Below are 27,951 nucleotides of genomic sequence, written 5' to 3'. Positions count from 1 at the left end.
TCACATCTGTTACAGTCCCACGCAACCCTTGGGTGAATCCTTATCTACTTTTAAATTCAGCTTTAATTGTCAAATTATCAACACTTGTAGTTACAGAAGCACTAACTCTACGTGGTTTATGTTAAAACCAGAGTTCCTTTCCCCAGTGTATCATTCCTGTACCCGAAAGGCCTCTGGCTTATAGTAGAAAAGGTGTTCTTTTGCTTTTTATTTTCCTCTCAGGTGTTTGTTTTAGTTCTCAGTTTCTATGTAGAATGCTTCTGCTCTTTTCTGAATTTTCACAGATGAAGGCCATGCATGACACAAAGACTTAGATTTTGTACCCTGTTCTCATCTCCCTGGCCGCTTACAACAGTGATGTCACACACAGGTCCTGGTTAAGTGAACATGGTGGTTTTATTCTCATCCTTATTTCCAACTTGTGCATGTGACCAGATTCTTGCTTGTTTTACCTCTTCTCTTTCTTAGCTCATAGGAAATTATCTTTATCCTTGGGTAATCCAGGATGTTTACTGAATGGCCCTTTTGGTCTATAAGTCCATATCCTTCAACTAGGGAATTTGAATAATTTCTAGAATTATTTTCTTCCTTTTGTGTTCTTGGTCTTCTGCAAGAAACTTCAAATATATTCACATTGTGATCACTTGAGCTATCCTTGCTTTTCATATATTTTCTAGGAAATTATTTTTTATTGTCTCTTCTATGCTTTCTGCACAATCATCTTATTTATGCTATCATATATTTAATTTCTAAGTGCTTTCTTACTCCTGGGTCCAGTGTCATGGGCATACAGCCTGTGCAGCCACACAAATCCTTGGGCTTGGAAGGGGGCTCTACTTGGTTGAATGCTCTACTGGTGCCATCTTGAAATTCTTAATAATTTTTTTTTATCAGCAAGGCCTAAATTTTCACTATGCACCCAGTCTTGCTTATTTTTTTTTTTACTTTCTTTGTTTCCTTCTTTCCTTCATTGTTTCTCATTCTTGTTTAACACATGTACTATTTTCTTTCTCTGGGGTTGTCAGAGACAATTTGTAGGTGTTTTGGGATTCACTGGATTATCTTTCAAGTTATCATTGTTATTATTTTGAATACCTTATTTGTGACCTCTGCCTTTGGCATTAAAACGTTTTCTACCAGTGTCTAGTGGCCTTTCACAGTTCACTCATCTTTGCAAGTGAAGAACTGGGAAGAGGGGATCTCAAACACTAAAGCCCAGGAGTTGGGCTTGTGGTCGGTCTCCTATTCTGTTGGTGTCTGCCACTGAGCTATCAACACAGAAGGCCTGGTCTTAGCTTTTCCAGAAATCCTAAGGAAGTAAGACACAGGGGAGGAAAAACCCAAACACACTAAAATCTAAACTTGTAAAACAATTTATTACAGGCCTTTTTTTTTTTTCAGCAGCAATTCTCACCAGGAACTCCTACTATTTACAAAGCATTTACTTGACAAAAAGATCTAGGAAAAAGAAAATGGAAGCTAAAGTGCTAGAAATTACTGTCTGCAGAGGTTTAACTAGAAGGGATGATGAAACTCCCCTGTCATGTCCCTACAGCGAGAGTGATTTGATTCCTAAAGATTCAATTTGTAGCCAACTGTTCAGAAAATATCAGCTTCCCCACTACCCAAAATAATTTGTGTATTAAAATAAAAGGACTTGACTATAGAGTTTTGCCTTCTTACCAATACTTGGTAAGAAGCCAGTTGGCAATGCCAAGTCAGTTCACCAGATGAAATGTTAATTCTTACCATTAAGAGACAGCATGCAGACCCATCAAACAGAATCCTTTTAAAAGAAAAACCTAACAAACAAAACTCATATCCCTTGCAGAAATCCGAAACTTCCATACATTTAACAATATAACCTGGCATGCACAATTTGCCTTGAGATATACATTCCTATTCCATATCCTTGATAAAGCTTACTGCCCTACATACTACATGCCTCGATGACTCTACAGAGCCACAACGTATTTGTAAACACTGGATTTAGATAAAGCTAGTTCCCTTAGGAATGTTCCAGGGCACGGGACTAGAAGTGGAAGAGCAGCTGAGAGCCACTGGAAGTTTTCCCTCCTTTTGAGAAAAGTTCATCTTTGCCTCCTCTGTCAAGCAGCTTAGACAAGGATCCTTGATATCCGCATCTGTCCACAGAGGTAAGCAACAAACAGTATACAAACCTGCCACCAGACCTCCAGGCACCAGAGTGCAGAAAGACATGCTGCCTGGGGTGAAAAGCATACTAGATCACACATCAAGGTCATGAAAGAAGGAGATATACAGAGCTAATGACCTTCTCTGTGTGTGCCTTGCACATATGACATGGCCCACTGGTTTGAATCTCATCATGGATGCACAATGGATACTATACGCACTTCTTATTTCTGTCAATCATGCCCTCTCCTGGTCTGGGACTCCCACTGTTCTGTGTTCATACTCATTTATGCCCATCCTTGGGTAGAAGCTACCACTAAGATTTTCTTTTCTTTTCTTTCTTTTTTTGTAAACTTCCACAATTTCTTCAGTGGCTTCTGTTGCTCTATCCAGATCTCTAGCTAGCTCATGAGCCAGTGCAAAGCATCTACTCATGAAACACTTGCCCAGAATCAACTGTGTCCACAGGCTACTACACATGTGGGAGACAAATAACAACTGAATACCAAAGTCTTTTTAGTTAGACTTGTGTTGGTCTAAGAAGAAAAATACAGCCAACTATGAGAGTGATAATTGGCTGGGTAGGGCATAAAGGAGACTTCCTGAGAGAATGAGAGTTAAGTTGTTCAGAAGGGCACATGGAGATTAACTAGACCTGGGGAGGTGAAAACTATAGATTTCAGATAAAGGAAGGCAATGAGATGGTAAGAGGCAGCTGAACAGGACCAGCCACAGGCCTGGAAGATCGATTTTGCAATCTAATCTAAAACACCAGGGTGTGAAGAAGTGAGCAGTGACATCTCCTGGAGGATTCCTAAAGGACACTCTGGAGTATACATGGAGGATGGGAAGAAGGAGCCGATGGATGGCAAGGGCAGAAAGGACTGAGGTGGCATAGGCCAAGCGTAGTGTGTACTGGAGAGGCCACTGTAGAGATGGGGTCAGATGTGAGTTGTGGAAGAACAGAGTAGCTTGGGTGACAGGTGGAGCTGGAGGGCAAAAGGAAGTTTCAAGAATGACCAGGTTTCTAGGTGGGTGGTGCTGCCACCTAGAGACTAAGAAGAGTAAGCTTAGAGTGCAAAACAGTACCAACATGGATAAAGATTGTATTCATAAACTTGTATTTATAATGTCAACTCCTTTGTACAACTAGTTAAAGATAATATATTAAGAAAAAGACATGCTAACCTCAAGAATCCAGTGAGATGGCTGCAGAGGGATGCTTAGAGGAGAGCCAGACAGTAGTTGAGCCCAGGGGGGTTACAGTTAGTCTAGGAACAAATATCTGAGAGTTGTGTCAGCATATGACCCTTGCGATTAAGAGGGTGGGGTTAACCCTAGCATTCACGCAGATCTACCTCCTTGCTACATGGGACCCACATGTATCCTTCATCACACCAGCTATCACACCTGATTGTAATTACTTGTTCAACATCTGCTCTAATCTTACATTGTAAGCAGACCAAAAGCAGAGATTGTTTACTTAATTTGTAGTAATGTTTCTGGTATGTTTCCCATTAATAATATTGTCGAGGATTCTAGCCACAATAACCCTTCAGTACAGGACCTTCTTCATGGATTCTGGTGGTATCAGGATAGCTGAAAGATCCTGCCATTTGTTGTCCTTGACCACAGCTTAAATAGGATGGGAATGGGAGGTGCCTCATCGCAGTGCAGTTTATGATTCCATCTGCTCTGCTCACCCTGAGAATGAGGAAAGCTATTCTTGTCACCACTCGAGTCACAGCAGCTGCTTATGGAGCACATCCGGTCCCCATTCTCTAGCCCCTGAAAGTCTGTACAAATGTGGATGAGTGATGTGTGAAAAATGAAAAGACACAGGTTGACTTTCTCCCTAGTAACATACTGGCAACTACCAATCAGTTTTATGAAGTACAGAGACATGGCAAGAGAGCAAAGAAGAAATGACACTAGGGAAACCCAACATCTATGACCTAACCTTTCTTCTCCACAACACCAGGCTAATGATGATTGTGTGGACACATAGTTTGCACCACACAATTGGTCTTATATTCAGGGAGAGGTGTTTCTCAGAACTCTTAAGTTTATCTTTGTCTTCCCAAAGATACACTTTCGTTGGGTAAAGTTGAAGACACTTGTGATTCTAGCACTAGGCTGAGGAAAGAGGATCTGACCTGGGGGCTGGCTGGTGTTATAGAGCAAGATTCTGTTACAAAAAGAAGACAAGACAACAACAACAAAAACCCACTCCCCTTGGCTAAACACAAAAAGAATACTTTATATACACATATGTATGTAATAAATTAATTATAGCTAGCATGTTTTGTTTTCTTTACTCCTTTATTTTTTGTGCCAGTACTAGGGCCTGAATTCAGGGCCTTGCACTCTCATTGGCCTTTTCATTCAAGGTTGGTACTCAGCCACTTGAGCCACAGCTACACTTCTGGCTTTTTGTTGCTTAATTTGTACATAAGTCTCAGAGTTTTCTATCAGGGCTGGTTTTAAACTGCAATCCTTAGATCTCAACCTTCTGAGTAGCTTGAAGTCACCAGTGCCTGGCTCTTAGTATGTTTTTAAAAAAGCCCAGTTACTATGTGAGAAAATGTCTAATAAAATGGAAGAAGAAAACCTGAGCAACTGTGAAAACATTAATATTTCAGGAAGTGTTTTTGGTGTTGCCTGATGTGGACACCTAGAAAGGCTTTTAGTCTGCAACATATTACAATCAGGTGTGATAGCAGGTGTGATGAATGAAGCTTGTGTGTGTCATGTATATACATGCTATACACACACACACACACACACACACACACACATATATAGCATAGAATCAATGGGGAATATCCAACTAAATATTTTTCCAATGGTCTTAATTACTATTCTTCTGTAAAGGAAAGAGAAGTCCTCATCTATACAATTTTACTTGTCTTCATAAAGCTCATCTGTTTCAAATGAATGGCATTTTCAAGAGGGAAAGAAATTTAACTATTTATCATGTATTAGGTCAACACTAAACTCTGCATAAACTACAATTCTAAGAAATACACGGTGTCAGACACCATTAAATATAGGAAGGTATTCTTGACGTCTTCTAATGAACAGAGGAACCTAACCAAGCATCCTTCTCTTATATTATGGGTTAAAATGGTGTGTGTTTTGTGGAGGGGGGGCGGCAGGGTTTCTAGAATAAACTTTAAAACCACTTTAATATTCTATCTTACTCCATCACACATTTTATTTTCTACTGTGACTTTGTATCAAATCCACAAAAATTATAGATGGCAAGTGGAGAGTTCCTACCAAAAAGGACAAAAAAATTACATTTGATTCCTCCTGTGCAGAATACCTACCATAAACCATTTGACTTTCTAGTTTTTAGCAGGAGTAAGTGGGCTCAGCACGCCTCTCACCGATGCCTATGCTAAGTGCATTCATGTCTTTATATGTAGCTCTATTATCTCCACTGGGTTTTGATTGACAGAGTGCACACTAATGCTCAAGTAGAAGCATATATACTTTTCCTTAGCAAGAAAGCAATGACTGTAGATCTCTGCTAAGCACATCATCAAATGCCAAGCAACAGTGAAAAAAATGCAGTGTCAAACACACAGCTCTAGGAAACTGGACCTTGCAGTCTAGGAGACACGACCACATCCTGAACCACCCTCTTGGCTCTCAGCCTCGATAGCTGGTTTTTCCTCCCCAGCTTCAATGCGCCCAACTACTCTTGGGTCTCACAAGTCCTTCTATTCTTTATTGCAATAAACACCCTCCTCGCAATGATCCAATATTTCAGGTCCTGGATAGCAGCAGACTCTTTTCTTTACAGCCTCTCTAGTCTTGATTTCTTTAGACTACTGAGTGTCAGGAATAAAAAAGAACTCAGTTCACAGAGTTGTATCTGAATTAAACTGGGGTACCTGGGCTGGATTTCAATCTAGTCCACGCTTTTACTCCCAACTCTGGAGGACCCTGGGGATGGGAACAGAACATCTACTAGGGCTCAGAGGATCTGAAGGTCAGAGTTTGAAAACCACTACAAGAAATATATCTTTCTGAGGGTCAGATTTATTTTAGTTGGAAAAACCAAAGGCTGAACTTTTTCATATTGATTGAGTAGTATTGATTTCAGCCAAAAAGAAAGAAAGAAAAGAAGGAAGGAAGGAAGGAAGAAAGGAAAGAAGGGAGGGAGGGAGGGAGGGAAGGAGGAAGGGAGTAAGGGAGGGAGGGAGGCAGGCAGGCAGGCAGATAATTAGAGGTTTGCCAAATGTCTATCAATAGCTTTAGTGGCTCCAGCCTATCACCCCAGCTCCTTGGGAGGTAGTGATTAGGTGAATTCCAGTTGAAGGCTAGCTTGGGCAAAAAGAAATTCAAAAGAAATTCCATCCCAAGTAAAAATAGCCAGTGCAATAAAAGGATGGAGACTTGGCTCAAGTGGTAGAACATCTGCATTGCAAGTGTGAGGCTCTGAGTTCAATTACCAGTAAGGCAAATAAACAAAACAAAACAAAACAAAAACAAAAACAAGCATATAACAAAAGAACTCAGGAGAAAAAGAATATACTAATCATGGTAGATTGATTTGGTGAAATATTACATAACAGTAAAAAAGAATGAAGTAGAGCTGTCTATAATATGTGGAGAAATATGAAAGCTTAATATTAGTAGAAATAAATAGCACTCTAAAGAATGACAAAATAGTTATGTCAGATAAAGACAAAAAGCTTGACAGAAGAAAAATAATACAAGCTGTTTTTACAGTTTTGCAGAAAAAGGAACTAGAGTCAGATATTCTGGGCATTTTTACGAAGAAAGTGATAGTATACATAGCAAGACTTTTAAGTACCTCAAAGATGAATTCCCTCATAAATGATCTAATACAATAAATGGTAACATGAAAATTTACTGTTGAGTCACTCATATTTTGCTTTATTTTGGGGGGAAGAGGCAAGTGCTAGGGTTTAAATGCAAGTGCTGTAACTCTTGATTTATAACTCTAGTGCTTCTTGCTTCAGTTTTTTTCAGAAGGGGTCTCATGTTTTTTTCTCAGGCCAGCCTTTGGACTGTACTTCTCCTATGCCTTTACCTAGCTGAGTTTACAAATGTGTATCACCTGTACACACAGACTGTTTATTGAGATGAGGTCTCAGTAACTTTTCACCTAAGCTATCCTCAAACAGTGATCCTTCTAACCTCTACCTCCTATGTATCTGGGATTTCAGGCATGTCCTACTACATCGGACCCTTATTACGCTTTATTTTTGTCTGTATGCTCAAAATGTTTTACAATAAAGTTTGTTTATCATGTCAGAAATTCTATTTCAATGAAATTACCCCCGCCCCTCCCCACACACTCATATGGAAAAAAATTCCTGGTAAAATCTGCCTTAAGGAGTTTCCTTGGAGCTGTGCACTGGTGGCTCACATCTGTAATCCTAGCTACTCAGGAGGCTGAGATCTGAGGATCACAGTTCGAAGACAGCCAGGGCAGGAAAGTCTGTGAGATTTTTATCTCCAATTAACTACCAGAAATATAGTGGTGCTGCGGCTCAAAGTGGTAGAGTGATAGCCTTGAGGAAAAGAGCTCCAGGACAGTGCCCAGGCCCTGAGTTCAAGCTCCATAAGCAACAACAACAACTAGTGTACTTGGGGATGCTGATGGAAGCTATTTTATGTAAGCTTTAAAATTAGGTGGAAACTACTATTTTTTTCCCAAAAACAAACACAAGAAAGAGGTAAATAGGATTTATGACCAAAGCAATTTAGTAACTGGTTGCTTATGGTTGAGATAAGATTTTTTTCTGAATACTAAAAAATATATTACTTTTTTAAAAATAGGAAATTGAAAAGAAAATTTGGCATAAGAAAATAAAAAAAGATATAGCCTCCATTACCACTGACTGTGGTTACAATCAACAATTTACTCAGTTCTTATTCCTTTCTAATGTGTGCCTTCTCATTGCAGCCCAGGCTGTTTCTGAACTCCTGGGCCCAGGCTATTTTCCTGCCTAAGCATCCTGAGCAGCTACAAGTGTATCACCCTGCCTTGCCTATTATTATTATTATTTCCTTCCTTCCTTCCTTCCTTCCTTCCTTCCTTCCTTCCTTCCTTCCTTCCTTCCTTTCCTTCCTTCCTTCCTTCCTTCCTCCCTCCCTCCCTCCCTCCCTCCCTCCCTTCCTTCTCCTCCTTTTCCTTTCTTGCTTTTCTTTGTTTTTGCTGTTTTTTTGTGTTTTGTTTTTTTTTTTTTTGAGCACAGTCCCTGAGCTCCTTTTGCTCAAGGCTAGCATTTTATCACTTGAGCCACAGCGCCACTTCTGGCTTTTTCTGTGATTAAATGGAGATAAGAGTCTCACAGACTGGACTTTCCTACCAGGGCTGGCTTTGAATCATGATCCTCAGATCTCAGCCTCCTGAATGGCCAGGATTACAGGCATGAGCCACCAGTGCCTGGTTCGCCCATTCTTTAATGTTGTAATAGCCGTGATTTTATACTTAGTTGATTATTAAATAAATTTGCCATCTAAATTACAATGTTTTTAAGTTGTTTTTTTTTAAGAATCGTTTTTCTGACGACTGACTGTTATAAAATATGAGTACTGGCTTTCTGCAGACAGGTTTTTATCCATGACTCTCCACCCTACCTGGGTTGGTATACAGTTGGCTTTCCACGGTTTTGCCAATACACTGCAGCTTGATTGCCTGCAGGGAGTCGTCCACATGCATGATGGTGGGCAGGCTGCCCAGCGTGTCCTGCACCAAGTTAGCCACTTCCCGGACATCAAAGAGCTTCAGCAGCTCTGAGTACACGGCTGGGAAGGAGCTCAGAAACACGGCCTTTGGAAGAAAAAGAAATTTCAATTAACTCCCAGGTATTGCATGAGAAATAAGCTGTAAAACATCAGTGGGCCTAAGGATTGCCACAAATATTTTTAAATAGAAGGAAAATGTTTCTGCACCCATAGTTAAAGGAGCAAAAACTTAAACAAATAATAAATGTGTGGGAGAATAGGAAAGTTTTAGAAATATGCAAAGAATCAAGGCAATAAAAACTAGGAAATTCTGGAAAATCATGTTAGCAAAATGACTGGCAAAAAAATCAGAGAGTCAGCAAAATATAGCCTGATGAATAGAAAGAATCCTCAGAAACACCTAAACTGGGCAGTAAAATTTCTTTTTGGAGAAACTTCTTGAACTTTTCACTTTAATCTCATTTGTCTTTAAGAAACCAAACACACCAACTCTCTAAAGCACTGAATTTTTGTTAAAAGAGTAGACACAGGATGATGTAGACAGGGCAGCAAAGGACCTGTCTACACATTTGCTACTTCTGTTTCTACTCAATGTCCTGACTTTGGAAAGTATTATTTTGTCTCTCAGGCTTTAGTTTCTCCAGAAAAGCAAAAAGATCAATGGAACAACCTTACAGTGCCTCAGGTTCTGTTATAAAAAAAAAGAAATGCATGTGAAGATTAATGTGAAGAAACCTGCTAATCTGTGTCTGTGTCTGTGTGTGTGCGCGCACACACATGCCAATACTGGGACTTCAAATCTGAGTCTGGGCTCTGTCCCTTAGCTTTTTCTCTCAAGAATGATGCAATGATGGGGCTGGGGATATGGCCTAGTGGCAAGAGTGCCTGCCTCATATACATGAGGCCCTGGGTTTGATTCCCCAGCACCACATATACAGAAAATGGCCAGAAGTGGCGCTGTGGCTCAAGTGGCAGAGTGCTAGCCTTGAGCGGGAAGAAGCCAGGGACAGTGCTCAGGTCCTGAGTCCAAGCCCCAGGACTGGCCAAAAAAAAAAAAGAATGATGCAATGTTAATCTAAGTGAACCACTTCTGGCTTTTCAGTGGTTAACTGGAGAAGACAATCTCATGAACTTTTCAGTCTAGTCTGGGCCTCATTTCCCCACCTCCTGAATTACAAGTGTGAGCCACTTGTGCCTGGCCTGTTAATCATTTTTAATGGGGAAAACCAAACCCAAACAAAACAACACACAAGCTACCATCAAATCCCAAGGGGGATACTGAATTAGTTAGATTAAAATTGTACATCAAAGCAAGCAAATGCATTCACCATGTGGGGGGCAATGGGCAGTAACCAGTCTCAACTCTCCCCAGTGTTTGTATTGAGCTGAGGCTAAGGAGCTAGATGGATTCTTGGGGCAATCTGAATCCTGGGTAGAGTAGCCCAAAGTTATACATAATGATTTAAAATGTGGGAGAAAACTGCAGTTTAAAAACTCTGCATATAATCAATAAAAGTATTTTTTTCTGAAAACAGAGATATAATTACTCACTTTTCAGGTTCATCTAAATTTTACTGAGACTCTTTTGACTTTCTAAATAATAATTCATGTCTGCTCCTGAACTTTTAAATTTACTTGATGATACTTAATCAATAATTCCATTGTCCCTTTTAAGACTATGTTTATATAATCTTCATTGTACTCTGCAAAATCTGAGTCACATAAATAAAGTAAAATAAAAAAGAAAAAGAAAATGGGTGGTTGAAAAGTGAAAATATGTTCTCAGGTAATCCCTCATTTGTCCCTTAATTCTTTATTTCTACCTCTTTACTTCATCCATCTGTGCCTGAAGTGTAAGGTACATAGATAATAATCATTTTTAGAAATGATAAGGAAACAAAGGCTTCATGATGAGGGCAGGAAGGCTGAGTATGCTAAGGGTTATTACTGCAAATGTAAATAAAAGAACAATTTAGCTTTGTCCTTCCTGCCAGGCAAGACAAATAAGAGGAAAACAATCTTTGCAGCCAGGGTTCGGGCCTTGCTCCTCTCATTGGTCAGCTTTTCTAAGGCTCCTAAGGCAGTGCTCTGTCCACAGAATGGGAAATGGATGACCATGGCTATACCACCTCAGTGCTGAGTCTTACCCAGTACAGGCTATCCCGGATAGTGTATTGTCAAGCTTGGTTTCAGGCCAGGAGGCCTCAATGAACCTCTACCACTGGACCCAGGATAGACAGACCAATGAAGTCACTGTCTACTGTTGACTGACCCAACTTGTTACATTGCCTGGATAGCAGGAAGCAGAAGTTGCCCTGAGTTGCAGCCAGGTGGAAAAAAATGTGAAATGAAACAAGGCCATGTGATTTCTGCCTTTCACAGTAAACTTGGGCTCTGGGAGATACTTGTTATGGATGTGGTAGACAGAATTCTAAGATAACTCCATTTCCCCGGATGCTCTTGCAATTGCAGGGTACACAGCAAGGGATTCTGTGCAGGTCATGAAGACAAAAAGGAGACTTTAAAATATAGAGACCGTCAGGTGAACCTAACCTAATATTAAAATCTTTCTTTCAAACAGTTTTCTCTGGCTGATGGCAGAGGCAGTCAGAAGGACACAAAGCACAGGAAGGATTCCACGGCAGTTTCTGGCTTTGAATGGAGTAGCTCTTGTGTCAAGGAACACAAATGGCCTCCTGAAGCTGAATGTATCTCTTTTCCCTCCAGTCCCAACTGGCACCTATCAAGGAAATGGGAACCCCAGTCTCATAAACACAAGGAAACAGATGCAGCAGCCTCAGAATACTGGAAAGCATACTCTTTATTGAAGCTTCCAGAAGGCACATCAAAGCCAATACCCTGAGTTTGGTTTGGGGAAACAAAGAATTCCCAAAGAACTCAAGCTGTCCAGATCTCTCACCTACAGAACTATGGCCTTATCACTAAGCACTGTTTAAATCATTAAGCTAAAGTCATTTGTTATAAAGCTATAGAAAACTAACATACCAGATCAGTCAAATTGCTTTTTCGAAGAGCAGTGTGGGATCAAAAGGAAATCTGGTATGGGAAAAAATGTGTCAGTCCTCTTTCTCCCCAAACTTAGACAGGCAATATTCTCTTTATTTAGTAATAATTAAAAACAAAAAGCCTAACTACTTTATTACTATCATCATCATCATCATCATCACCACCACCACCATTATCATGCATGTGTGTGTTACTTGGGGTTGAATTCAGGGCCATATGTTTGCTGGGCAGGTACTCTAGCATTTGAGAGTCATGTCTTGAGCATTTTTTGCTTTAGTTATTTTGGAGCCAGGGTCTCACATTTAAGCTCAGGCTAAACTGGACATTGATCTTCCTGTTTACATTTTCTGTGTAGCTGGGATGATAGGTGTGAACACTGTACCCAAATTGTTACTGGTTGAGGTGAGATTTCGTAAAGTTTTTTTGCCTGAGCTGGCCATAAACCTCAATCCTCCCAATCTCTACATTCCAAGTAGTTGGAAAGTAGTAAAAAATGAAGGGCAGAACAAATCAAATATGAGTCTTTAATGTTGTTAAAGTTTTTCTCAAGTTTGATTATAGGATAGAAACTTCAGAGAAAGAGATAAAGTAGGTGTGTGGCAGCAGTGACACAGCCATTGCACCTTGAATTCCCAAAGCAGAAGTCACCTGAAAGGGAAAAACAATCTCTTGAGTCTTTAGGAAGTTAAGGAACAATGGCTTACTAACATTTTATCTCTGTAACCAGTACAGGGTAAAAAGAAATCTGTGGATAAGCAATCCAAATTGTGCCATCCCATTAGCAGAGGTAGAAAATTCTGAAAGCTCCAAGAATACATACATAGCATGTGGGATTATCCTTCTCTAGTCTCACCACTAGTAGGCCTAATTTGGCCAGGAGACATTGGCTGTTGAGGTCTCCCACAAGTTCCTGAAGTGCAATGATTGAACTGTCAAAATGGAGCGTAACAAAGCCTGGTTCCAGGGTTGCCTACCTTATGCCTTCCAAATGTCACGTCACACCAAATTGTCAACTTTGTTTGGAATCTGATCTGGTTTAATACCTTATTTTAAGTCTTAGTTCTCAATTATTCTAAGTCTCTGGTCTTCAAAGGCATAGCTAGAGGCTGCTTCTCCATCAGACAGGTTTTTAACCAAGTCCTTAGAATTAAAAGCACATAAGAAAGGCCAGAAAGCAGAGAGAAAGATATTCAGAATGATCTCTCAGAAGATGTACAAGGTCATGATGTTTGGAAAGTAGATGGCTCCTGTTATTAAAACAAACAAAAAATGAACAATAACAGCAAAACCACAGACTAGCCCTAGTAATAGAATTTGGCAATATCAGCTCAGCACTGGACTTAAAAAGACCAGTCCCAGGATGATTAGAGTCAAGTTAAATAAAACAAAACAGCATGCGGTGTAGCAGAGTCCAACACAATGGTTCTCAAGCTCACAGACTGAAATGCATCATGAGGCACAGGGAATAGAAGGCCAACAGAGGGCTGGGGATATGGCCTAGTGGCAAGAGTGCTTGCCTCATATACATGAAGCCCTGGGTTCAATTCCCCAGCACCACATATATAGAAAATGTCCAGAAGTGGTGCTATGGCTCAAGTGGCAGAGTGCTAGCCTTGAGCAAAAAGAAGCCAGGGACAGTGCTCAGGGCAAAAAGAGAAAAAAAAGAAGGCCAACAGATCACCTCCAATGAAATCTTCTCCAAGGCTCAAAGGAACAGTGTCTAGCTATAATTGTGGATTCTGCTAAGTGGAAAGAGAAGCATCTCTTTGTAGAGAGCAGGTCAGGGGAATGGCTGCCCAATTTTGATCAGCTAGTAGTAAGAACTGGTGGTGGTGGTGGTGGTGGTGGTGGTGGTGGTGGTGGTGGTGGTGTGTGTGTGTGTGTTGGTACTGAGGCTCAAATTTAGAGCCTTGGAGCTCTCACTTTGCCTTTAATTGGCAATGAGTCTAACCAACTTTCCCTGCCTGGGCTAATTTCAATGCACAATCCTCATATCTCAGTATGCACTGTGTGAACAGAGGATGTTAAAGTCTTTTCTTAAGAGTACAAATATAAAAGGAACCTATGGATTTCTGGTAGAAAAAACTTCAAATGAAGCTGCTGTGTAAAAACAAACTGCATTCATACTTTTCTCCTAAAGCAGAGATGGAAAGGGAAAGCAAGTACCTGTGACTGAGATAGGGCCCCAGACCCTTTGCTTTCTTGGGAAAGGAAGAAGCGGACAGACATGAGGAGCTCCTGGATGCAGCAGCGGAATTCCTCTTCATTTTGCCCACCAGTGGCCAGGGAAAAGAGCCTCCGGGACTGTACTATGTACTTAAAGATGTATTCCTGGGCCTGAAAACAAAAAACTTTATAAAGTTAGCTGCAAAGGAGGCCAAGAGTATTTATGTAACCATGACACAGCATAAAACCCATGGTACAGGGTTAGAGTTTTAAATTATTGATTTAAACATGAAGGCCTTGTGAGATTTTTTTTTAGCAGTTTACTTATAGGAGGAAGAACTATTTTTCTTTGATGCCTGAGGAAAAAAATGTGTAGAAAATTTCAAAAGGATAATTCTGAAGAGTCATGAACATGGATGTTTTTGATCCTTGAATGGCTTTTTAAATTTAATCGATGAAGACATAACTGCTTTTCAGAATGATTTTGGTAGATTACTCTGGCTGTTAGCATTTCACCCTTACGCAGATGAAAATGATCAGTTTATAGTGAACAAAATGCACGTTTTATAAAATAGATATGTTATGTCTTTTAATCTACTGATACCATACAAGATGAAAGTCCAAGAAAATCAGAATACTGCCAGGGCTGGCCTGGACAATCCCCTTAAGAATTTGCATTCTTCTCCCCCCTCCCCCCCCAGTTCTGGGGCTTGTACTCAGGACCTGGGCACCATCCCGGAGCTTTTTTTGCTTAAGGCTAGTACTCTGTCACTTGAACCACAGTGCCATTTATGGCCTTTTCTGTTTATGTGGTACTGAGAAATTGAACCCATGCATGCTAGGCAAGCACTCTATCACTAAGTCACATTGTCAGCCCAGAATTTGTATTATTGAGAACAAAGAATGAACCGATGCAACAACAATCCTCATAGACAATATTTTGCAAATTAACTGCAAAATTTGGGGGGGAGAGTTGAGGGGGAGTGAAAGTGGGAGAAAAATGAGAGGGGGTAGTAAGTTTGACAAGAAATGTACTCACTACCTTATGTATGTAACTGTAGCCTCTCTGTACATCACCTTAATAAAGTTAAATTTAAAAAAGAATTTTATTTATTTATCTATCTATCTCTCTATCTATTTATTTATTTTTGTTCTGGACTTGAACTCTGGACCTGAGCATTTTAGCTCAAGGCTAGCACTCTATCACTTGAGTCACTTCCAGTTTTCTGGTGGTTAAGTGGAGTTAAGAGTCTTATGGACTTTCCTGCTGAGGGTGGCTTTGAACCGTGACCCTCAGATCTCAGCCTCCTGAACAGCTAGGATTACAGGTGTGAGCCAATGGTGTCCCACAAGAATTTGTATTCTTTTTTTTTTTTGCCAGTCCTGGGCCTTGGACTCAGGGCCTGAGCACTGTCCCTGGCTTCTTCCCGCTCAAGGCTAGCACTCTGCCACTTGAGCCACAGCGCCGCTTCTGGCCGTTTTCTGTATATGTGGTGCTGGGGAATCGAACCTAGGGCCTCGTGTATCCGAGGCAGGCACTCTTGCCACTAGGCTATATCCCCAGCCCGAGAATTTGTATTCTTGAGCCTGTCTGTATGTCAGGCATTAGATTAGTGTCCACATATAACCACAGACAGGCATTGTGCAAGCTGTGAGACCCACTCAAACCTAGGCTTCCTGTCTGTGATCCCGGCTAAGCCACCCTACATCTCTGTTTAAATTTCAGCTCAGAGGTTCCCAGCTAGTCTCTGGCAGGTGAGCATAAGCAACAGCTGAGACTTTCTGTTAAACTATGCCAGCTACAGTCTTCTCCTATAGAAGACTTCTGCCCATTTCCTTTTCCCATCCTTTCTCAACTTCAAGTGTTCTGGAGTCCAGAGGAACAAGGATTCGATCTGAACAGATTGGAGTGGACAAGCCTGGCAAAGTACCTTTCAAATTTCATCAGCTCTGGAGCAGCTGTAAATGAATTAATATCCTTGAATTGGAATGTCAGTAATATATCATCACCAATTACTGTCTGTGCAGAGGAAACCAATTAGTTTAAGCATCACTGTGCAACAGCTTTGTTAGACTATGTTGTCTGCTTTCAACAGCACGTTATTACCTTCAGCACCTCCTGGATATGCTCTTGCCGCTCTGCTTCAGTTATCCTGTCCACATACCACTTAAGCACTTTGATGAGATCTCTAGAAAACACAGAGAGAGATTCAGAATGTAGAATTGGTCTAATTTGCAAATAAATGCCAACAAACCTGACACTTATATGTATCATGAGGAAGCTTTTTTCTACCTTAAGTTCTCTTGCTTTCCTGTCAATTAGCTATATAATAATCTTATGAAACCTACAGATCAATATCACTACACTTTTCTAAACCTTAAGGCAGAAATAAAAAAACTTCTTGCTGCTAAGATTCCTTTCATCCTGGACATAGTCATTCCAACGAGCCTGCTGTTTCTGGCAAGGCTCCCAAATGACTAAAAGATAAGTAATTGAGAAAAGGACTCTGGGAAAGCAAGTGCCTGGAAGACTGTCATCCTCAGTCTTGGACAATTGCTAATTGGGATTTCTTCTTCCTTGACCAGGATAGAACACTGTTGTAGTTACAGATAGAAAGGAGACAGAGAGGGGTGAAGGCAAAACTCTAAGCCACATCCTCACGGATTATTAAGCCAATTCTCTGACCCAGGAGAAGAACCAGGATTATGCCAAAGTGTGCTTTTTGAAGGAACACATCTGGAAGACCAAAATGTTTTGTTTTGTTTTTTGTTACTGTGAAGAAACATTTTAAGATTAAAGCACGTGCACACACATCTTTAAGATTAGAATCTGGTCATTTTGAACTATGAGCAGTCTGTCTGGCCAGCTGGCCTGTCCGTCTTCCTTCCTTCCTCCCTCCTTCCTTCCCTCCCTCCCTGTCTCTTTCGACAAATGTTATTTAGAGTCAGACAGCCAGATTCAGACAATCCCAACTTGTTGGCAGCATCTAAATCAACAGAATCAAGATGCCGTGGAACACAGGCCTTCTCCCCCCTCAGGGCTGATGAGTGTTGACCCTGGCCACACAGATGCCACAGAGCTTCTTCACAGCCCATTCTGGACTCTTGCTTGCTGGCCTTGACCTCACAATGAGTACAAAGATGTTCTTCAACCTTCCTCACCGCAGACTCAGTGGTCAGCAGGAAGAGATGGCATAGTGGTCACCTTGTTTCTCCTTGGGGCATTCCTCCAATAATATTTAGGACTGTAGAGGTAGGGTGTTTTGGGCTACTGAAAGATGGTGACACGTGATCTTCTTTTCCTTGTGGCTGTGAATGCTTTTCACCATCACCTTCTTGGCATTCAAGGCTTGTATTTCAGCTTTTGAGGGAGAAGGAGCTTCCTTCTTCATCTTTAGTGCTCTCTTGGGGAACAGGGGCACATGGCAATTTTTGTCTTGGTCAAACTAGAGTATCTGTAGGTATCAGGAGAAATAAGCTTCCAGCAGTGTTATTTTTCAGATGATGATATGCCAGTAAGTTTCTGACCACCCATGGTTTAGAAATTTGTCTTGTTTTGATGGGTGATTATCCTGCCTTTCAGGCCAACATGAAATGTTGGAAATTATACTCTTGTACTCTAACTTCTAATGATGATTTTAGTAGAAAGCAATGACCTCCTTATACCAGGGCCCAAATTATTGGGTTGAGAGGGAGGGCCAGTGTTTTAAAACTATTCCTGATGACACATTTTACTCTTGGAACAAAACAAACAAACACGCTGACAGAGGGCTAAGTCTTATAAAACTATCATTGACTCAGAAATGTTGGAGACAAAAATCTTAACATGTCATAGTCAGGAATACTCAAGTTAATCAGATGCTTGTTTGATGATCTACTCTCCTTTCTATATCACACATATGCAGGGGTGAAAAGGTGAACACAAAGTGATCCCAAGCTCTTCCAACTCATCTCAGGGAATGGATGACTGTGTCTGTGAATGCCCATGGGTGTCTAAGGCATAAAGCAGAAATGTGGGCAGAAAAGCAACGACCACACTGGATGGGTAGACAGAACATCAAGTGCTATGTTTAAGGAGGGCCAAAGACTGGAAAGATGTTATTTAGAAGATTCAAAGACAGAAGCTGCTGCCTTTGGACAATTATCAACTTGTCTGCCTGAAGTTTCTCATTATTCACTCACTCAGCCTTTCCAACATAAACCAAGTTGGTAGGAAAAGAGGGAGCAATTAAAATGGCAGCTACCATGAAAGGGTAGATTCCAGTGGCTATTTGAGGACAGGGACATGTCTTTGCATTACAGCTCTTGATATGTATATAACAGGCACCCACTAATACTGATAGTTGAATGAGTGGCTTGAATCAGGAGTAGAGGCAATGGTGGATTTCCATTTGTATTTCTTTCTTCAGGACAAATATAAACATCAAGGAATGTAATGATTAAATTAGGCCCTGGACAGAAAAAATGAAATCACTCCACATTTTATATCTGTGAATAGTCAGTGATATAGAGATGAAAAGAAAAATCTTAAATTTTAGGAATAGACTGCAGGAAGTTCATTTTCTCTTTTAATCAAAATAAGTTCTACCCTTTAAACAAGGATGTGTGAGGTGATAAGATACCATCTTGAGTGATACTTTAGTGGCTGGGCTTCATATCATCCTACACTCCATTTTAAATTTTCCTAAGCAGCTGTTTCTGCTTAAACAAGCTCAAAATGAACTGCTTCTAAACCAATTACAAGATAAAGGGCCTTACCTGTATGCCAGTGCCCCAGCAAAATGACTCTCAATGTAAGTGTCCATGACTGGCTTAAAATGATGAAATTTGCTATCTTGTAGTAGATTTATTATGTGAACCTAAAAAAGAAAATTGAGCTTATAAAACCAAAGGCAAATTGTGGGATTTTTTGTTCTTTTAAGAATAAACTCTTGCACTGTCAAGTGCATAAATCTCAAACAGCCTCCTGAAAGTTAAGCCAGAGTTCACCATTATGATACAATTAAGTGAATCTGAACTTACCAAAGAATCAAATACTTTAGACCCATATTTTTGAGAATTTTCATCTAAAATTCCAAATAAGGTATCCAATGTATCTTGCAGAAACTGTTAAAAAATGATAAATATATGAATAAAATATTACCTCTCCTTCGCATTAAAAAAAAAATTCTGAGTTTGCAAGAGGGTAATGAAATCATCTGTACCTTTACTATCTCGGAGCCATCAATTTCTTTTAGTTTAGAAAGACAGCCCGTTATCTTGTCTGGGTGTGTTCTCCACTTCAGGAGATCAAGCATATCACCTTTTCAAACACAAAAGGAAAATTAATCTCTGCTAAAGACAAAAACTCCCCATGTACGAGTGTTCTCCTGGTGAAAACCGATTTCTTAAACTTGTTGCTCAATCCTGGCAATTCAAGTTTCAACTCCTGCATTTTGTGACTGGCCCTCTCTAGCATTGAATTTATTTCACTGTATTCTCAATTATTCTCTGCCAATACACTTAACTTACTCTTCAGTTCTCAGATTAGATTGTTGTTTCATCCAGGAATCTGACCAAAACATGGAAGACTTATCCTGTTGCTTATTTTTCTATGCCCAAACTTGATGAGAAACTCCAAGAAAAAACATAGTTGAGCTTGGATCTACTGTACTCCCACCACTAATTCTTCGATAATTTCTTGCCTTTGTCTGGTAAGATGAGAGTTTCATGAGAGCTGGGAATCTGCTCCATTCACGCCTGGACAACCCTGAACATCAACACTATGCCTAATAATTCTCTTGATTGATAAAGTGTCCTGAACACGGAAGAACTGAAAGGTCTCCACATAATGGCAGCTAGCCCAGTGAACTGGCAGACCATCTAGCAAGTCCTCAGACCTGAGAATGTCAGTTTGTGGCCTTTACGATCTGGGATATTCCATCCCAGATTCTGGGCTAACAGTGTACAACTCTTCAATTTCCCTTCTAAACTTACATGGGGATCCTAGTCCAGGAGGTCTTCTAAGAACCTCTTCACCTAGGAAGCAAGTAAGTTCTGCCTTTATCTTTCTTGGGCAGGATTTAGTAAGCCTCCCACAGGATGGAAGAGGTCCTAGCTTATTCATTTCCAATGGAAATAGGAAATGATACCAACAGGCCAGTGAAGGCGCTGAGAACTATCAAGGTTATTCAGGAAAGCACAGGTCAGTGGCATTTGGCAGGGCTGGACTGAGTGCTCAAGCAGCAGAGAGAGGCCAGGCAGGACTTTCTGGACTGAATAGTGAGAATTTCAATTCAAAGCCCTTATTTCAGAAGAAACTCAAATGAACTTGCTGAAAAAAAAAAAAGAGAGACTAGTAAGGAAACAACCCATACTCCAACCCCACAAAAACAATGAAGTAGTTAAGAAGAGAAGAAAAATATAAAGTAGACAAATTGAGAAAAAGTATAAGAATATTAGGGGGAAAGAAAAGCAACTGTCCCCAAAGGAATTGAAAATCTGAAGTGCTCTGGAAAGCTGAATATGAAAGAAAATTTAAAATACCAATTTAAAAATAGATATTTTTATGACAAACCCCTAAAATACTTAATATTTCATATCTAACACAGACATTGTGGGGACATGATTGAAGTCTTTTAAAAACTAGTTATATTTAGAATATCAGATATTCCCACAGAGAAATCCAGGAGACAAAGTCAGGGTTCTATTATTCTGATTTTTCATTCCTTCCTACTTCTTGCTTAATCTAATTCCCTTCCATGTCATCCTTTCTTTTAAAACCCCTCAATGCATTTCCCCCATGTCATTCACTCTTCATTCCCCACTCCATGTCATTCTAGTTCTCACTTCTTGCCTGGGCTTCCTCCTTCCTTTAAGTTGAAGTAGCATTAAGATGCTTAGGGCCCTTTGTAACATGAGCAGTGAAGGGCAGGAGGGTTCTGCTGACCACACAGTGGCCTCCCAATCGGCAGCAGTGAGAAAGCTAAATAAGATCACCTGAGCAGAGCCAGAAAACTGACAACAGTGGTCTGAATAAACTTATGTTCCTACAAGAAGGCTGCTGAGTCTCAGGAATGCTTACAATGTTGTAAATGGAAGATCAGAGCAGTTACATTGGTCTGCATGTGATTGAGTATACAGAATGTAACTTACAGTGTCATATCTAGCTCTGTTTCAATCATTTGAAGATAGGTAAGCTGTAAATACTGAATATTTTATTATTTCAAAATACTGAAAATATGAATTTTTCTACATTCTATTCAAAGCATTTTTTAAGTACATACTATGTCTCTGACCTACCAAGAAGCATGATATGACCCCCCTACTCTTCAGAAGTTTAAAATCTGTGATCTGGCAATCACAGATATATCTACACAGTGTTGTGGCCTTGGTACACTATCCATGAGCAACATTGGGTCACATTTTGAGTATAGACAGACATTTTAGGAATCTATAGGTGCAGATCTGCTCTAGGAAAATGCTCCTAGAGACTATATCATTTGCTCCATGTCTGACTATAGCAGAAATGAGATTTGTGTATTTTCCAAGTCAAGTAAAATGAATACATACCAATTTAAGTCCAATTTGGAACTGGATTGCTTCTTCACAAAGATGTATGTCTAGCATGTAAATTCCAGAGAGATAAACTAATTTCCTTTCCCTTTCTATCACTTGGAACGTACTATTCATTCACTGACTCATTTTAAGCTGTCCTATATTGACAAGGTTAATCAAAGTCAAAATGGTAATGAAGCATTTTCTGTTTCCTAAAACGAGTCAGGCATTGCATGGAATAAGATCCTGCCTTCCATATAATAAAGCACTTAACATAATGACTTTATGAATAGTTTATTTTCCATATTTACGTAGATATGTACTCTTATTCTATAAAGCAGCAACTTCTAATTTTCAGGATTTGATTCACTTTTTCAGGAGAATTAAATTATGTTCATAATTTCACCTAACATGCTAAGTCCTATTATTAGAGAAAATTCAGGACCAACCCACTTTTTAGTTGTGTATGTGTGGGTGGGGGGGGGCTGGGTGTGGGTGTATGCGTGCATACACACGCGCATGTGCATGTAAACGCTGGCACTGGGGCTCAAACTCAGTATCTGTGCTCTCATTTGGAGATAGGTGTCCCATGGGTTTTTCTGCCAAGCTGGCTTTGAACTGTGATCCTCTTATTACAAGTATGAGCCATCAGTACCTAGCTTAGGACCAAGTATTTTGATGGTATAGATCTATTAAGGTTTACCTGTGTGGTACTGGGAAAAATGCCTTCCAAAGATATCCCTACCCTACTTTCTAGAAGCTGTGAATATGCTTCTCTTGAATAACAAAAAAGGCTTTAGAGACACAATTAAAGATCTGCTAATAGTAGACTACATTGGATTTTCCGGCTAAAAATAACCACACAGGCTCTTAAAAGATGAAAGAGGTCAGAGTTAAGACAGATTTGAAAAATGCTACTCATGTCATTTGAACACATAAGAAGATGCCAGAAACTAAGACATGTACACATGTGAGTATAGAATTTAGGGAAGGTTGAAAAAAAGATTTACTCCTAAAACTTCCACCAGGAATATAGTACTGCTAACACCTCGAGTTTAGCTTAGTGGAACTGACATCTTCTTTTAGACTTCTGACTTCTAGAACTATAGGGTAATACATGTGTGTTGTTCTAAGTAGCTTATGGCAATGGTTACAGCAACATTCCTGATATATCCTATTTGAAACATTCAGTTAAATATGACACTAAGTTCTATAAAGGTACACAACCAAGCCACACAGGATGAACAGAAATGTAGTTTAAGGGAGTCAATAATAGGCTGATTTTATTATCTTTATAACCTCCATAAGGGAGTTAGGCACCCGTGGTCCATGCTTGTAATCTGAGCTACTTAAAAGGCTGAGATCTGGAGGACACAGATTTGAAGCCTACCTAGTGGAAAAACTTGAGACCCTTATCTATAATTAAGCATCTGGGCTGGAGGCATGGCTCACTGGGAGAGTACCAGCTGAGCAAGTGTGAGGCCTTAACTTCAAACCCTTGATACCACCAAAAGAAATAAAAGAAAGAGAGAAAGGCAGAGAAAAGAAGGAGGGAAAGAAAGAGAGAAGAAAGAAAAAGAACATAACCTAGCCTCCACAGGAGTTGAATGGTTCCATAACAAATACTCAAGGTTTGGTAAATGCCTTATAATCATTAACTGAGTTCCACCAATGAATATACTTTTTTTTTTTTAAAGTAAAACCATTAATCACTGAATACTGAGAAAGTCTAATGGAATTTATCATAGGTTGGTGTCTTATAGAAATATACTAGCATTGCATGATAAAAATAAGAGGAATTTTAAAAGTAGTCAGAAAAAGCTATTTTTTTTGCTTCTTTTCTGACATAACATTTCAAGGGAAGAACTATACTTTCTTCTACTAATACTCTTCCATGACATCAAAGAGAGATATAATAACACTTATAAATGTTTAGGCTTAGGAACTTCCAGTGAAATACAATACCTTATTATGAAGAGATTCTCCTTAACATAATGAATCTAGCTTATTAATATAGCATTTGGGACGCTAGCCAGAAGCCTTACATAGTGACTATGAAAAACTCAAAAATGTTTAATTTACTTCTTTCATTACAGACAATGTTTTCAGAACAATTTGCCAAGGAAAAGAGCTTGTTTTATTAATCATAACTTGCTAAACAATCACTGACATAAAAAGGAATGCTACTGCAGAAAAGCAATATCCATCTAATTAAACAAAAAACAAGCTTTATTCTAAAACCTGCAATTAGCACAGTTTATGGAGCTATAAAACAAAAGATTAAGGTGGTGGTATTTTTTAACTCCTCCCCGAATGCAGCTGGGCTTTAATGGCTTATTTGAGGAGCTGTGTGTTTGATTTCCAACATGAGGATGATTTTGAAGTTCTTAAATTTCATGAATCCGCCAGATTATTGGGTCACTGTTTGCCTTTTCTTGGAAATTTTAAATGGGAAGATCCAAACTTTTTTTGGTGTTGAGCTTTTAAATATAACTTTAGTGTTTGCTGCATATATATGCTGACCAGAATTCATACATGCACTTGAACACAAGGGCTTTTAAATAAAACAGCATTGTACATTACCATTTTGTGTGAGTTTTGTCGAACAGAGGAATGATGTTATCCAAAAAGACTCCTTTGTAGCCTTCATAGTTTGATTATTATTCCCAAGAAAAATGCCCTTGGAAAAGGGAAGTTTGAGGTAGCGGGTGGTATCCTGAAGGTTTGTATTTTCTTCACACTGTTGAAAATATTTTTTAAAAACGAAGAGAGGGAAGAAAGACCTTATAAAATTATTAAGCATAACTTCCATAACTAGCATTTATTAGTTTGGAAAGATTCCTAATAGTACTAAAAGCAAAATTTGGCTTAGGGAAGCAAGCATAGAGTTTTTTTTTGTTTTTGTTTTTGTTTTTGCCAGTCCTGGGCCTTGGACTCAGAGCCTGAGCACTGTCCCTGGCTTCTCTTTGCTCAAGGCTAACACTCTGCCACTTGAGCCACAGTGCCACTTCTGGCCATTTTCTATATATGCTGGGGAACCGAGGGCTTCATGTATACAAGTCAAGCACTCTTGCCACTAGGCTATATTCCTAGCCCCAAGCATAGAGTTTTGACTCCTATCAGTTTGGATTTAAATCGTAGCTATTGTCGCTTTCAATCTAAGTGACTACATCAAGTTGGTAAACAAGTTAAGGTTTCTGATGTCTTTCTCTAAAACCTTCTTGTAAGAAGAAGTAGATAACATAGGCCCTGAAACACTGGGAAAATGCTAAAGAAATCCTATTTGTAGTGACCATAGGGTTTTTGAAAAGATTATTAAATTTCTTCAACATCTCATCTGAAGCAGCTGTTAAACTACTCTCATTAAAAACCAACAATTAAAGAAATAGTATTTCAGGTAATCTCATTGGTGTGTGGGGGACGGGAGGTGGGGGGGGGGGGGGAGGGCGGCCTGGAGTTGCATGCTATCCCGGAGTCTTTTGTGCTAAAGTTTAGTACTCTATCACTTAAGCCACAGCTCTACTTAGGGCTTTTTTGATAATTAATTGGAGATAAGAGCCTTACAGACTTTCCTGCCCAGTCTGTCTTCGAACTATGATCTTCTGATCTCAGCTTCCTGAGTAGTTAGGATTATACGTATAGGCCAAGGGCTCTTGTTTTTATTATATATTTTTCACTTATGGATGGTTGTGTGGTGCTCAAATCAGCAGATTTGATGAGAAAATGGATACTCACATGATGAAAATAGCAACACACAGATTACTTTCCACCAAAGGAGGCAAAGTAGGCACATGTGAGCATCCATAACCATCTATTATTTATAATGTGCTCTTGCCAAAGACATTGTTGTTTTATTTGGGCTTACTTATATTCTGTTCTAATAGTGATAAGTGTGATTTTAAAATTCAGAAAAATATATTTTAACAGAAACAGAACAGCTTAGCTGATTTATGGTATACATTTTATAACAAACACAAACGTTGTTCCTTCAGGTTTGTTCAAATATTTTCAATGCTACTGTCCAGATAGATAACAGGCAAGAGTTTAACAATCAAAATCCCTTTGGCATTTGAGATTATTTTGTGTGATCCACAAAATATTTTTATTTTAATAATCTTTAGAAAATATGTCTCTAGCAACTTGAGAAACAATTAGAATTTTTTCTGATATTTAGTAGCAAATCTGTCCCATAACACAAGTACCAATACAAGCAAAATAAATAGCCTCCACCATTTTCTTACACTGTAGCAATTCTAAATATGTTCTTTTATCACTTCAAGACATTTTTGCATCTAAGCACCACTGTCCAGTTATTTCTAGGCTTCCTCCCGAAGAAATGCAGCTCTCGTAGTCTGGTTTGTTCCATCTGTTCACAGAAATTCTGCTCCTATAACCTGTCCCTTAATCTCTCCCTTCACTCAGATAATTGACTAGGGCTCTTTGGGCAGCGTCCTGAAATTCCTGCTTGGTATGCTACTGAAGCTCCATTTCTTCTCATGGGACTGACCACTTTGAGTGATGATGCCACAGCTATGTCCTGTCTCTAGGGGGCATGGTCAATAATACATTTAGCTAACATCTGAACCAGCCGTTGTGGCCAGGTCAGTTCTAACAACCCTGGTTCACTTCACCTCTCCCGCTGGGCTAAGATCTCAGTATCAGAGCCTAAAAGTTTAACATCTTCTTGTAGCTAAACTCTATCATTGTTCTTCAAGTATAAAACAGAATAATTAATATGGACATGCTGGGCAGAAGCATTTATTTTAATAACTTGCACTAGGAACGCTGATGTGTGTATGGGGGGGCGATGGCATTAGTGTGTGTGAGGTATGAGAGGAAAAAGAATTTTGTCCAACTTAGTAGTGTAAGTAATCTCTTGTTAGTTTATAATACTTTCCTGAACATTTTAGATAATTCTATAGAAATTCTTATAGCATACATTTTATTGTTTTTTTGAGTTCTTTTTAAAGTTTGCATGTTTAATAAATTATACAGACACTGGACACTTTAAAGCAATTCAGTATCCCAGTGTGCTGTCTCTGGCACTAATGTATTTCCTTCTCAGAGAACACCTATGGGTCAAGGATATTATAACCCACCATGCTTATATGATTTGGCTAATGTCACAATATTATTGTTAGCACCAGGATGAAAACCAAAGTTTGTACTCAGAATGACCATGGAACAGTGTTTTTCTTCATTGCTGTTTTAATCAACTTATGAGTTTTTCTGGAACAAAGCTATATAATTTTATTTGGTTTCTAGATAAAATATGGTCAAGGAAGACAAAAACATTCACTTCCCCCCAGAGAGCATATAATATGAAAGACACCCTAGGAGAAGGCTCTGAGAAGAAGGAAGCATATGAGTGTTACAGTGAAGTGGCCCTACTTTGTTCTGAAAGTGTACTGAAATCTGGATACAGTGTGAGGAGGAGGAGGAGATAGGAGCAGACAAGGCTGGCACCGGAGCTCAAGAGTACAACAAATGACCTAAGATCATTTGCTCCCCCATTTGATGGAAAGGACTTAAGAACTAGGGCTTACGGGCTGTGAGAACAGAAACAACATACAGAAGGTATGTCAGAATAGCAGGGGTAAATGACAGTGAGTTTCACTCAGCCTCCTAGGAGGAAATGCACAACTCACTAGCAGAAGACAGAGAGTAAAAAGAGTTAGTGTAACCACTCTTCTGGAGTGGATTGCTACAGACATTCTTCAGCCCGAGGGAGGAAGGTCTATCTTGTGAGATTTGGAACCAGACGATGGACAGAAGAAACAAATGGGAATGAACAGTATCCCTCTTAGTAAAAGGTCAAGAGTCTATAAGCCACAGATAATGAGGCTGAAACATGCAGTTTGAAACTGCTGGTGACTGAATTGGAAATATCACATAGCACAGAGTCACAGCTGGGTGTTTTCTGTGTGCAATATGTATGCTACCAGGACAGTAGCCCCAAACTGCAGCTATGAGGTTCTTTTGCTGAATACACTTGGAAGATGGTTTTTCACCATAGCAAAGTCCAGTTGTTCCCCGATACTGGGTGAGGTTGTAAAATATGGATCACGTTCATTCTAGGGGATCATATGTACATCCATTATTTTAACTTTGGCTAAAGCAACACCTCCATGCCCAATCCAGTGAAGGCAAGGAACAAGGCATTATAGGTGCGAGAATAAAAGACACTGTCTTCATTACAGAACCTGTTCTTTTGTGAGAGACACACAGCTAAAGTGTGAACCATGATATGATACTGTGGATGTATGATGGCAGATCAATGACCAAAGAATTAACTGAGAGGTTTCTTTAGGAGGAACAAAGTCTCTTGAGGAAGCT

At 39.6% G+C, this 27,951-nt stretch overlaps 1 protein-coding gene across 6 annotated transcripts in view; it reads right to left on the bottom strand.

Moving 5' to 3' along the window:
• The window catches only part of Dock4 (dedicator of cytokinesis 4), a 417,461-nt gene that overhangs the window by 95,153 nt on the left and 294,357 nt on the right, over window positions 1-27,951 (bottom strand). For all 6 annotated transcript variants that reach the window (XM_048339770.1, XM_048339775.1, XM_048339771.1 and 3 more), the window contains exons 17-23: window positions 24,199-24,355; window positions 19,284-19,381; window positions 19,102-19,185; window positions 18,838-18,938; window positions 16,187-16,268; window positions 14,080-14,250; window positions 8,779-8,971 (exon numbers count right to left, since the gene is read on the bottom strand). In XM_048339770.1, the coding sequence (XP_048195727.1) occupies window positions 8,779-8,971; window positions 14,080-14,250; window positions 16,187-16,268; window positions 18,838-18,938; window positions 19,102-19,185; window positions 19,284-19,381; window positions 24,199-24,355 (886 nt within the window). The remainder of the gene's footprint in view (window positions 1-8,778; window positions 8,972-14,079; window positions 14,251-16,186; window positions 16,269-18,837; window positions 18,939-19,101; window positions 19,186-19,283; window positions 19,382-24,198; window positions 24,356-27,951) is intronic.

This window comes from Perognathus longimembris, chromosome 2 (genome assembly GCF_023159225.1).
Source record: "Perognathus longimembris pacificus isolate PPM17 chromosome 2, ASM2315922v1, whole genome shotgun sequence".
In the NCBI taxonomy this organism is placed as follows: domain Eukaryota; kingdom Metazoa; phylum Chordata; class Mammalia; order Rodentia; family Heteromyidae; genus Perognathus; species Perognathus longimembris.
This window is presented reverse-complemented; position numbering and strand designations above follow the sequence as displayed.